The sequence below is a fragment of the Centruroides vittatus genome, unplaced genomic scaffold, assembly GCF_030686945.1.
Source record: "Centruroides vittatus isolate TY-2023 unplaced genomic scaffold, ASM3068694v2 contig_377, whole genome shotgun sequence".
Classification (NCBI taxonomy): domain Eukaryota; kingdom Metazoa; phylum Arthropoda; class Arachnida; order Scorpiones; family Buthidae; genus Centruroides; species Centruroides vittatus.
The window spans coordinates 2,839,675-2,853,263 of record NW_027122198.1 but is presented as its reverse complement, the minus strand read 5'-3'; the positions used below and the strand labels follow the sequence as shown (position 1 = coordinate 2,853,263).

The following is a 13,589-nucleotide window of genomic DNA, read 5'->3' as shown; positions in this document are numbered from 1 at the left end:
CTAGGGTGGAATTAAATTTTTTGTTGTGCGCGTTGTACCTATGCTCAGCTATCCTTTTGGTAAGCGATCTGTTGGTTGAGCCTATGTAGGTTAATTTATTGCTTGGCTTAACTCTATTGTCCACCAGCGGAACAGAGTAAACCCCTGGAATCCTGGCTTCGCTGCATTTATCCTTGTTATTTGTTAGAAGCTTATAAATTACGAGGACTGGAACTAACAGCTTTGTTAACAACGAGATCATGCGTTCTCTGGGCCAGCACATCAATAAATTTACCGTTGTAACCGTGGGCTACGGCGATGCGTTTGATGTGCTGGATTTCACGAAACGCGTCATTAGTGTTAGCCCTCTTTAACCACGACCTGGTCCTCCTGTCAAATGTCAACTCCAGAGTCATAAACCTACAAGAGCAAGTTCAGCAGTCTCTACGCAGGAAATACGCCAAAAAATTGAGTTGGGTAATGAAAAACCAAAAAAAACAGTGCAAAAACAAGCTGGAATGTCCCCTCATATGCTGGGACAATATTAAACCTCCAGAAGAGTTGGTTCAAGCCTTTAGATTTGGGCCTATGTTCGCTCCAAAACCTCCGAATATCTCAACCTATACTATCGTTCTGAATATCGCGAAACTTCTACTGCCCGTTAGAGCTCAACATAAAGAGTTCTTTAGATGGAATACAGCGCTCAGCAGAAGAATTAAAGAGGTTGACGACAGAGACAAGGTTTTCTGGACAAGCATAGATAAGAGTAAGAAATGGTTACAGGCTAACGATATCACCCTTACTAGGGTGGATAAAAGCAGAAACGTCGTTCTTATGAAGAAGCACACATATGTTCAGCTCCTCAAGGAATATATCAGGTCTACGGAATGCCAAAATATTGCGGAAAGTTTCTTTGACAAGCTCCAGAATAGGGTTGTTAGATTTACCTGTTCACCTCTAGCTAAACACCTACGCCTAGGGAATGCAACGATGCAGTCTCCCGAGGTACCAAGGCTTTTTGGCTATGCTAACGCCCATAAACCAGGCAAACAAATACGGCTGATCGTGGACAAGTCAAGATCCCCAACACTCCCCCTTGAAAGAGGTCTGCATGAGCTCCTCAGAGCTTATTTGAAAGAATATAGCTACACTCGTTTCGAACGCGGGTGAACTCGTCTCTAAATTACAAGGCATTGCTTTAACCGGGCAAGAATTTATCACAGTGTTGGACTATGAAGCTATGTATCCGTCCATTAAATTGGAGCCATGCTTCTGTGCCCTTAGAGACTTCCTCTTCCAAGCAGTTCCGCCCGGACCTAAGCACCACAAGCAGATTTTGGATCTGGCCCACCTAGTATGCTACAACTCCTTTTTCACCTTCAACCAGTGAATCTACCTTCAAAGAAGAGGGGTCCCAATGGGTAGCCCCCTGTCTGGAGACCTCTGTGAGTTAGTGGTTAGAAAATTAGATAGCAAAGTCCTACAAACCTTCAATGCAGACATTATACTCTACACGCGGTATGTTGATGATATTCTTATTATTTGGAGATCCGAACCGGACGTCGATAAGCTGCTGCAGACTGTTAATAACAATCCGTTTGGGCTTAAGTTAAAGCTTGATCAGCAGGAAGATAAGTTGGCCCATTTCCCTGACCTCAGTATTTTCCTAGACCATGGTTGTATAACCACTAGTGTATTCCATAAGCCTAATCTTCAACCTTTCTTCATCCCCTCAACCTCGAACAACCCCTTTACCTATAAAATTTCCGCCTACAGGGCCCTGATCCGTAGGGCCTATACCCATTGCTCTAACACTAATGACGCGTTTCGTGAAATCCAGCACATCAAACGCATTGCCGTAGCCCACGGTTACAACGGTAAATTCATTGATGTGCTGGCCCAGAGAATGCATGATCTCGTTGTTAACAAAGCTGTTAGTTCCAGTCCTCGTAACCTGCGAAGTAAGCAATTTGTTGTTGATTTCGACCCTAGGTTGAGCCAAGCGTATAAAATCTTATCCAAAAAAGCCAAAGTTGGTCTTACGTACAAGCGCAGCCCTACGATTTATAAGCTTCTAACAAATAACAAGGATAAATGCAGCGAAGCCAGGATTCCAGGGGTTTACTCTGTTCCGCTGGTGGACAATAGAGTTAAGCCAAGCAATAAATTAACCTACATAGGCTCAACCAACAGATCGCTTACCAAAAGGATAGCTGAGCATAGGTACAACGCGCGCAACAAAAAATTTAATTCCACCCTAGCCCAGTTTGCAAGCGAACCCAGTATAATGGCCGAATGGGAAGATGCTAGGATTACCGTTCCTATTCTTGACTGTAGCAAACTTAGAACAATCGAAGCTATAGAAATCTTTACTGAGTCCCTCAAAGGAAACTGCATTAACAGCAGGGATGCAGATTCGCTCTCCCCTGCCTGGCGGTCACTCCTCGATAACCCCCTTAATTAAATAGACCGGTCCACCCTCTCCTTGTCCGTTTCGTTCTCTCGTGCAGTTTCTAAATTTATCGGGTTTCTTTTTTCCCTTTTTCTTTCTATTTCCTTTTCTTTTCCTTTTTTCCGCCTTTCACAATTTGCATATCTTCGACAATAGTTCACGCAGCTTGGCTAATCTTAAAATATTTTCCAAGGTCAATTTCGTTTAAACCTTCTCTGCTAAGACGTCACTTGTAAGAGGAAACCCCTCATAAACAATGACGTCATGTAAACATTTGCTATCCGACTTTCCAACAGTCCTCAGTGCACCTGAAGAAGGCCTTTTAAAACGACCGAAAACGTTTGTGCTCACTAATTTGTTTGCTAGAAACAGCGTGTGAAAGGTTTTTTGTGCTTACGACTTTAAATTAGTTCTAGCTTTGTGTGCAGAGATTAGTTACATTTTCAGCAATCAAAATATGAATTTTGTGTGTTTTTTAGTGTGTCTGTTAACTAACAGTGGGCACCATTTTCTCAGAAATGTGAAATATAAGCTATTTCTTAGAACAATGTGCATCGTTGAATTCAGAATTTTGTTGCCATATTTTGCAAGTGAATTTAAAGTTGTTTTATTTTGTATATGTGAGTTAAGTTCAGATATGGCACATAAATGTACTGAACAGGAATTGTTTGAATTTATTAATGAAGAAATGAACAAATATAGTGATGATTATATTGATTTATCTGACAAAAGTCTAGCGATAATGTTCTAGACATAACTGAAATCAAAAAAGTACAAATAAGCCATGTAATTTTGTTATTATTTTAAACCTGTACAGTTCATATAATTTATACACTTTCTAGATATTCTCAATACAAAAGTCAGATTCCTATATTTCTGATCGTGCTAATGCCATCTCATCCACATTTGCTAAACCAACACACAACTATCAAAAACAGCTACAGAGTAGTATGGTCTGTAGTCAGAGGAAAGTCTACTAATGAAATTGATACAGTACATTATTATTATAAATGTAGCTGCCCACCATATTGTTTGTTTTATTTTTACACCTAACATCTTTCCCTTCATTCTTTGTTACTCCTTTTTCAAGAACTTTCTTTTCTCTCCTTTTGTTCTTTCATAACAACTAGAAGGTCCATTCCTGGAACCATTGGGAACAATAAAGAGGGAAGTCACGTGGAGTATTAGGAAGAAAGTCGCAAGGCATTCTTCAACCAGAGACACTTTTTTGCTCAAACCAAGAAAAGGACCGACAGTGCTAGGAGCAGAGTCAAATGAGAAAAGGTGATAGGTGACCCAAGCTTAATTCATGGATTGTGCAGTGAACTTTTGTGACGAGTAGAAAAGAAAAGGAAAAAAGGAAGGTATCAAAGCGCTTTGGGCCTAAAGAAAAAAGTAGAACTTTATATGAAGACTTCCCAGTGGACCCTCTTTTCATTATTCAATCACAAAGAAAAAATATCCTGAGTATATCCTTATTCTATCTTTATCCTCTTCGTCTGTCTCATTCCATATCTTTGTGTTCTAGTTTTTAAAATCATTTTATCATAGCCTTAGTTTATAATTATTGTAACACATGAACAGATATTATTTTTTGTACTTTTACGATGCTAGAAAAAATATTAGGGATGAAACAATCAATGATTGTATATATTTATATATACAATCATTGATTGATTGTATATATTTATATATACAATCATTGATTGATTGTATATATTTATATATACAATCATTGATTGTTTCATCCCTAATTTTATTGTATATAGTTATAATCCTATCTTATTTTTGCAATTTCCTCTTTTTTCCTTTGTCTATTCTTTCTTAAACTTTCCAAGATGACCGTTATCGCCGTGGGGATGGATTAGCTGTTCTGAGAATTGGTAGAGACAATAGCAGGTAGTGTGGCCTGGGGAAAAAGTGGCTAAGAGAGGGGTCACTTTTCGACTAGACACGAAGAGAGAAGGACGAAAAGAGAGAGGCTCGATTGTGATTTCTGAGAGAGGAAAGAAGTTTGCGATAGTCTAGTGAGGAACCGAAATATAGAGACCGGCATATTGGAGAACCCCGATAATTGAGAGAAGAAAGGATAGTGAAGAAAGCCACTATCGTCGAACCCAGATCATACACAAAGTATGTATCCGCTGAAGAAAGAGAAAACCCCGGGTGAATCATCCCTTCATTTCTTCTACCTTCCTGCTATTCCATCTTTCTTATTTTTCCTTAATATTAAGTTAGATTTAAGCTAGATTTAAGTTAAGTTAGTCACGCGATAACGAGGGACTGATTGTTACGCGCTAGAAAAATAACACACCATTTTGCTTTGTTTAGGGACAGAGTCCCCCCTGTTTGAAACACCTTGAATTGTAAGTCATAAAAAAATCAGTTGGGATTCCTTATAAAAAAAAAAAAAACCTTATTTGTTCTAAGTGGAATAAAGGGACATTGTCTATTATTGTAGTCGTTGCAGAGTCCTTTCTGTATGTTTCATTCGCAGACCGTACTGCCTCACTTTTATAGAACACCACAAACATTTTTCTGCTGGATTTTTTGGTTTCCTGTGTTCAATTTACTTATACTCAGTTGCCTGTGGGAGTTCAATAAGCTCATTAGTCTGAAAATAAAATTGGAAGTGGAAGGCTATAGGAAGGAATGAATATTTACTGTAATTGATACATCTTTTTTTTTTTGATTAAACACACAAGCAAAGAAGGCGTGATAAAATCAAAGAAAACTGTATTATAACAAATGAAGTGTACCAGAAATTACCATTGCCACTATCTTCTTTCAAGATTCATAAGCTTGTCAGGGTTGACTTCAAGGATTTTGTTTCAATCTTTTCTTTCACAACCTATTATCTTTCCTTTTTGTTTCTCTTCTTAGGTTAAGTATTGGTTTAAAATAGTTTAAGTTTCTACTGGACCACATCACTAATTTGTGTATCATGTATCAAATTGAAATCACATACTACACAAACTTTTATGTGTATCTATAATTCACATGAATATAAATATATGTTTCCTTTACATTTTTTGTGGTAAAACTTATTCTTATTTGGGATATTCACCATATTTTGACTTTCACAAAATAAAATTAGTTAGATTTTTATATCTTGAAACTATTATAAAGTTTGGAAAACAGAAGAATCAAAGAAAAATTTTTATATCTTAAGTCTAAAAGAAAATAAACTTTCAGCTTTACTGCAATTACTGTTAGGACTAGCACTGCTTACCAAAGCTGCGGAGTCGGTAAAAAAACACTTGACTCCAACTCTTGATAATTTTAGTAGGCAGACTCCAACTCCCAACTCTGGCAAAATTAAATACCAAGTCATTTTATGGGGTGTGCAGAGGTGCTCATAGGAGTATCAACTCTAAACTCTGAAAGGAGCCCAGGGCATTTACTTAAATACTTTTATAGTTAGTATTTTTAATATTTAACTTACATTAATATTTATTTGTATAAAAAATTAATTTTTAACAAATATTTTATAAGAGGAAGAAGAGGGGATGATAAAATTCTACTTCTACATATCTTTATTCTACAGCATTTGCACATCAATTTCACCCTTCCAGAAAAGTTAGTCCAACAGTGGCGTGCCGTCATTGGAAGCGATGGAAGCGCCGATTCCACCTTCCAATGACCTTCCCTTGTATTTTATAAAATATATATTTTCATATTTTAACGTACTTTGAATTAATTAAAATTAATATTTTATTATAACTGCATTATGTATCTTTTTACAAATTTCTATACTACATGTGAAAAAAAAACGATAAGATTGCTATTGTATATTCGAATAATTCGGTGGTGGAAGGAATGTCGAAACCGGGTCAGTTTCTAATCAGCCAGATTATATAGGCATTAGCACATGCGGTTTACAGAGCACCAACCTCACCCGGTTTAGCTGGTAGAAGCGACACACGCGTACAGAGTCCAACTTTATAACCCGAACTGGTTCTGAGCTGTTAGCCGCCTGCTTGTCAACTTCCAAGCAGCCAGATTATAGGCATTGGCGCATGCGCTTTACAGAGCACCAACGTCACGGTTTAGCTGGTAGAAGCGACACACACGTAAAGAGTACGCGACTTTATATCCCGGAGCGGTTGTGGGCTGTTAGCCGCCTGCTAGATATTCGACCACCCTCGCCCGATTATGTGAAACATGAGCAGACTAGATCAACGGCGGGCAACCCGCGGGCCAGCTACGGCTGGCGAAAAGTTTCTATCCGGCCCGCGAGATCTTTAATAGATTATTAAATTAAAAAAATAACTAATTAATTAGTTATTTTTCCAATTCTTTGTAATTTTCAAAAACGATAAGAGAAATAAATGTAGTAATTAACTTTTTATTTATTTATTTCATATTTGCAGACTAAAAAAATTGCAAGTCACAAGAAGGCGTCAATTAACTACTACGGCGCGAAAAAAAACGTAAAATTTATTCTGGCGCATGTTATAAAAAGGGTTGCCCACCCTAGACTAGATTTATAACAACCCAACCGATAGGAGTTTACTGGCACGTTTTTATGATAGTTCTGTATAGTTGACAGGAGTTTTAAAAAAATCCATTAAAATATTTGATATATTTATTCTGCGTTTATGCTGCTCTCCCATCTTATATTACTTACGGATTTCAATGTTAAACCGGTGATATTACGATTTAGTACGTCCCATCTGTAAGGGGATGCAGAAAAAACGTGTACAATTCTAGTACAGTGTTAAAAATTAACTGTTACTTTGGCAGCATCATTTACAACCAAATTTAATGAATGAGACGTACAGTACATACAATGGTACAAAAAAAGCTCTAGAATTTATTTTCCTTAAATTTACAATTTATATATCCGTTGTCATAAAAATTTGTCTTTCCACTGTTTTCCCAAGACTACAGATATTCAGGTACAAAGTAACTGGTTTCGACTTATTTCTACTTAAGAAGTGACTAAATAATTAAGAGATTAGGGAATGGGGACATAAATAAAACCCTGTTGAAAGAGCCAGAATTTTACTTCAACAAAAGCTTAACAGAACCAATCACTCGCTCAGTACAGTGGGAAACTGATTTCCGTGTACACCTGGTATTAAAACGAATTAGTTAGAAAACAAATGACTATTAAGTTTAACATATTTAGATTTTTACAGCTATGGTGAGAAACGTTTAAAATTTACAACAGCCCTGTGGCATCCTTTGAGATATACTAGTGATGCGACAAAAGAGGCATTTGACATTGACCGGTATCGGCACCCTCGGGATTTGGCACGCACACACTCACTACACACCTACCTGGACCGTCACTAGTTCCATCCATTAGCTACTCGTATCAAGATATTTGACTAAGTGGATTGTTTTAAGATTTAAAAAGTAAAGAATATTTTATGTTATTTTTATGTACGTTTCTTTACAAAGCTATATTTTAATTATAATTTTTTTAAAAGTATATTAATACAATTGAACAATACATTGTACCAGGTATGTATATCCACCGCACATTTTATTTCACCGAGTAAGTTTTATAATTTATTTTTAATTTTAGCCCTTATATCGTGGCTAGCAATTCAGAATGTAATTGTGATATTAAAAATACATTTAGAGAAGTCTACAGTTTTTACTGGCTTATCAAACAAATGAATACGAATGGACCCTAGACCAGTGATTCTTAACAGGGGGCCGCGGCCCCTGGGGGTCCATAAGAAGTTTGCTGGGGGCCGCCAAATTATGCAAAATTTCCTTCAGAATATAATAAAAAGAAAATTGATGTATAATCCGAATATCGTATTGAAAAGTGAAATAAGAAAGATAAAGTTTTCCTATTTAGTTTTTATTTATTTATTTTGTATTTCTTCCTACATACAACTTTGTTAGTACAGAAGAAATAAATGTAAATATGCTACTTACACCGCAGTATTTACTTCTTTTATTCCAAAGCAATTTTAAGAAACTATTAATGCTTGGAAATTTAAAAATAATTAGGAAAAATAGTAGGCTTTGAAAATTTAAATATTTTTGCAAAAGATATGCAAAATCCTTACGACAAGTGGGCGTTTTAGTTTTAGTTTAGTTTTAGCATCGACATTGGATCGATTTATGGACACGTTTCTTATTTTATTTTCTGTTAAAAATTAATGAGTTTTCATGTTTAATTGTGAAGTTTGAATGTTATTTAAATAGATAATGAAATAATAAAGTTATGATTTACATTTATTATATAAAAAATAAAGCAATAATAAAAAAATCAATTTATTATAGATAAATTATCAAATTATCAAATATAAATTATTATTAAAAAATGGGGGTCACAAAAAAATTATGAAATATTTGGTGGGCGGCGAGTATAAAAAGGTTAAGAATCACTGCCCTAGACCATCACTGACGCGCAATTAACTGATTGCCCCTGGAAGTCGGCTTCTTACAGAAACACAGCTTCCCTGTCATCAAATGTCACGGCACGCCACTGTAGTCCAACTAAAAAGATTGCAATCTAGCTACTTCAGCCCCTTGTTCAGAAAAGAAAAATATATACTCTGATCAATTAGTCTGGCTCATTCAGAAAAATAGAGTACTTATTTAGAGCAGGGATAATAAAGAAATGATTTTAAAATATTCAAATTCAATTGGCTCAAACTAATTTAACTACTAAACACAAATACTACAAAGGAAACTACATATTTAATACATAAAATTACTGCATTTTGCCAATTTCCAATATTAAACTTGACAAATTTTTCTGTGGAAAACCAAAAGAGAAAAATGCCAGAGTCAGCATTGGAGTTGACACATTTTTCCCAACTCCAACTCCACAGCCCTATTGCTTACCCATTTCCATATCCAAATATTTGAGTGTATCGAGGTGTAGAATAGAAAATTACTACCTGAATACTTAGGTAACTGTGCCATGAGTATCCATTTCAAAGTGTGTACTCGATATGCTAACAAACCAAATGGTTTTATAAAATGTTTGAACTAAAGAAAAGGTTTAATAATCTAATTAACCATTTTTAATTAAATGTTCTTTCTAAGGAATCATTATTTTCAATTTTTAAAAGAGTATTTTTGCAAACCAAAATATTTAATTAGAGAATTATATATTTTTAGATTTGCTTAATCATCAAGATTTGAAATAAGACATTTTATTAGATAAAAATAATTTATTCTGTTTTTAATCCACAACCTTAAACTATACAGCTTTAAAAATAAAGGCAAAAGGTTGTTTGTTTCTAATTTGTTAACAAATCCTGTAATTTGTTACAAGAGTATAAATGTATTAAAGTGTCTTTTAATTTCACAAATTTTAAGAAATATAAATAACCAGGAAAAAATTTACTTGGAAATTATACATAATCAAAATTATTAAAATAAAAATACCCACTGAAATGCATAGTTTCAATAAATAGGACTGTCATATCTGCTGGAAGATTTTTGGTACAAATATAAACATCAACAGAAACCCAATGCAAAGCAAATAGACACCCACAACTGCTATAAATAATCAGGCTATAATTTGGAAATAATAATTATACATTAATTATTAATTTCAATATGAGACAGTATCTAATGCCTCCCTCTAGTGTCAAATTCATTTCTAATGTAAAATTATTATTTCCAAATTATAGCCTGATTATTTACAGCAGTTGTGGGTGTCTATTAGATTTTTGGTAAAAAAAATTTAATTAAACACATATCAAATATTAGCCCTCAATTCTTGAGGATTGTTGTTTATTTATTTTATCACAAACTCACAAATTTACCCAATGTGGAACAACTCATCTCTCAGAATGTTTTTTTGTTCAATTTTTTGTTTGCTTTTTTCTCTCTGTTAAGTCCTGTCTCTCATTCTGATGTTAAATAATAATGTCAGGCACTGAACTTATTTGCAGAAATATCTTTTTAACATAAATTATGTATCAGTACTTGATTGCTATGGAGAACTTATCATACAGGAACGCTTTATCGATCACAAAAAGTGTTCCCGTATAATAAGTTCTCCGTAGCAATTTTGTGCTTAATTCCAAAAAACAAAGAATAAATTATATCTCTAACAATGAACTATGTTTGATAAAAAATTTGAACTTTCTTGTGTTTAAGACTTATTTATACTCAACAATATTTTATTTTTATCTCCTTTAGTACATTTTTGACTGTTATTTTATCTTTGGAAGTAAAACTTTTCTTTAAAAAATTTTATATGGCATTATAATCTATTTCATCTCAATTAAAATAAAATATCAATATATTTATTATCTCAATATTTATTTAACTTTAACTTCATTTTTATTTCAAGCGGAAGTTTTAAAACCCACAGGATATAAACCAACTGTAACAAGTAAAACAGTGAAGCCATTTTTGGGACAAGGCTATGTCTCAAAGAGCGCAAGCAACACACGCGCAAATGTGGAGATTTGCGCCTGTTTGTAGAAACAGTCTCAGCATTTTGTATTTTCTTTTTGACCTGGTTCTTGGTTCCCTGCCTACCTACAAGTCTGGTTTAGTTTATGTGTGCATGATTTGAATACCAAATACTCTGTGCCAAATTAAAACTCCTGACATGTACTCCTTCATACCTCTAAGGTGTACAGCCATTGACAGCAGTATGATTTTAGAGACGAGACATAGTTTTGTCAAAAATTTCATACCTCTAAAGGTTTACGAAAACTTGTTGCACCCCTTCCAAATCCTCCAGCATATCCTCTTCCACCTCGAACTCCGGCAGCCCCTCTTCCTCTTCCTCTAATCGCAATTCGAGATAATCCGCTATCAAAAACCAACAATTTATAATTAAAATTTATGTACTAGCATTTTTGTGTAATTTAAATATATATTTATATATTTTTAATTACATTAGTGATCGAAATTATATGAATACAAACTATTATATGAATTATGAATTGATATCAATTTTTAATTACATTAGTGTTACCTGTATTCTAACATTGACAATAATAATACTACAACACTGTGGATAAACAAAGATTAAATCAACAATTGTGTGACATGATTATCAAAGAACTGCTAATATATTCAATTTTATAGGCATATTAGTGAATAACATACTTTTCAATAAATAAAATTAATTATTACAACAAATTTATTTTTGTCAATCTTATAACTATACTTATGTGGCCGTCGGCCATGTTTTTTTTGTATAATTTTGTACATATGTTCGTATTTTATTGGATTAGTTTTAAGTCTTTCCTGTTTCTTTGTTCTAAAATTCTTCCTAGAACGTTTTCTTAATCCTTCTCCCATGGGGGTAAGACGACCAGTTCCGAGAACGTGGGAAAACAAAAGAAGAGTGTGGAGCCTGAGGGTAAAACGGCTGAAGAGAGACCATTCTTGTGTGGGATCCGAAGGAAGAAGCACGAGGAAGGCAGTGCTCGAGAGTAAAAAAAAGGAAAGAAACAAAAGAATACGAGAGACTGCAAGGTGCTAAGGGATCCGAGAAAGAAGTGGAGAACAGCGAACATATAAGTAGAACATCGAGACAAGTTAAAAGATAAGGTCTACGGCAACAGAGGAGTCAAAAGAGTATAAAGGAGAAAAGAATCGGAGAAGGTGTCTTACCCCAAGATTCATCGATTCAAAAAAAAATCCCGGGTATTTTCTAATCTTTCTCTCTGTCCTTTATTCTTAATTTCCATTTTTTCATTTTTATTTTAGTTATAAGATAGATGTAAGTTTAGTTTTTAAGTTAGAGTAAAAATATATCGACCCGCGTATATTTGTCACGTACCACGAAGTCTGGTTCGTTGGTTAGATAAAAAGAATTGGTCAACGCCTGTGTATCTTGACTAAGTAAGTGTAGTGCTACGCAACTATGTATTATTGTTATTATTATTATTATTAATTATTTTCTCGGTTTCCTTTTTGTATGTATCGGGTTTTCTTGGTTTGTACCGTGTCGCGTGGAATTTTCTTATGATGTCACCTTAGGATACGTGAGAAGCTTTCTGATTGGTCCAGAGTGGGACAATAAGTGAAGCGGACTTCCGGAGAGCGGGAAATATAAATTGAGGGACTCTCACGATTGAGGACACTTTTTGGCTGCTTTTGGATTCGTCGAGGAAGGTTGCCGAGGAAGGGTCAGCAAGGACGTCGGAGTTAGACCGGGAGAACAGGAGTCTAGAAAGGGCGACCACTTTCAGTCGGGAAGCACAATCCGTTTCCATCGTAGTGTAATTGAGAAGTATCAACGAGGGACGTACTTCTGGTGACGTAAATTACGTTCAGGTATCGGAAAGAACTATTAGTTTTGTGAATTAACGTAAAGAAAAGGAACGCTTGGAACTCGAGATCGTGTTGCATTTACTTAACATAATACCGTGATTCGTCGAAGGCTAATATATGCAATTATTGTATAGAAGGAAAATGTGTATGTATATATGTATATAGAGTATTGTAAATTTCGTTAGTTTTAAGTCGTGTATCGTGTAAACTTGAGGGTTAGGAAGCATCTCGCGGTTATTGTACTGTTAGAATAAATTACTGTTGTTTCGCCAAATTCGTGCACGTGTAATTGGTCATTACTTGAGTCCTTAACATACATCCTTATTACATCCGTGGACTTAGATCCATCGGATAATCAACATTGGCGTCCGCGACAGGATATTGATCGGGTTGTTTGTTGTAAAAGGACCGACCAAACGTGCATCTTGTATTAACCCCTCATCCTACTGCCGCTTATATCTGTAATTATAGCCATTGGAATTGTAAATTATATTATTGTAAAACCAAAAGGTTTCGGTAAACTATGGATGAACAAATTACCAGCGGATCTTCAGGGGCAGGGGAATTGGGCAATGTGCCTATTGTAACGGGATTTATGGGCATGATCCCATGTTTTTCGAACCTGCCCGGAGATATTTTAGATGTGAGTAGGTTTTTCCAAACCGTCGAGAACGTCGCGTCGTTGGCAAGCTGGGATGAGACTGTGAAGGTCACCGTAGTTCAAGCCCGCCTAAAAGGTGAGCCCTTGTCTTTATTTTTCGATTTAAGGGACCAGGGCGTCATGAGCTATGATGAAATAAGGAGGGCTCTTATAAAGTGCTTTGGTCGTAAAGAAAAAGAACAGGACCCGTTTGATCAGGTATTAAAGATCTCCCAGAGAAGAGGGGAGAGGGTTTGCGAATACGGGATTAGGATTAAGTCGTTGTTTTCACGA

At 35.3% G+C, this 13,589-nt stretch overlaps 1 protein-coding gene across 1 annotated transcript in view; it reads right to left on the bottom strand.

The window, feature by feature from the left end:
- Positions 1 to 13,079, bottom strand: part of LOC136975689 (APOBEC1 complementation factor-like) — a 48,532-nt gene extending 35,453 nt beyond the window's left edge. Inside the window, exons 1-2 of the mRNA XM_067270791.1 lie at positions 13,069 to 13,079; positions 11,065 to 11,182 (exon numbers count right to left, since the gene is read on the bottom strand). Coding sequence (XP_067126892.1) covers positions 11,065 to 11,182; positions 13,069 to 13,079 — 129 coding nt within the window. The remainder of the gene's footprint in view (positions 1 to 11,064; positions 11,183 to 13,068) is intronic.
- Between the last annotated feature and the right edge of the window lie 510 nt (positions 13,080 to 13,589).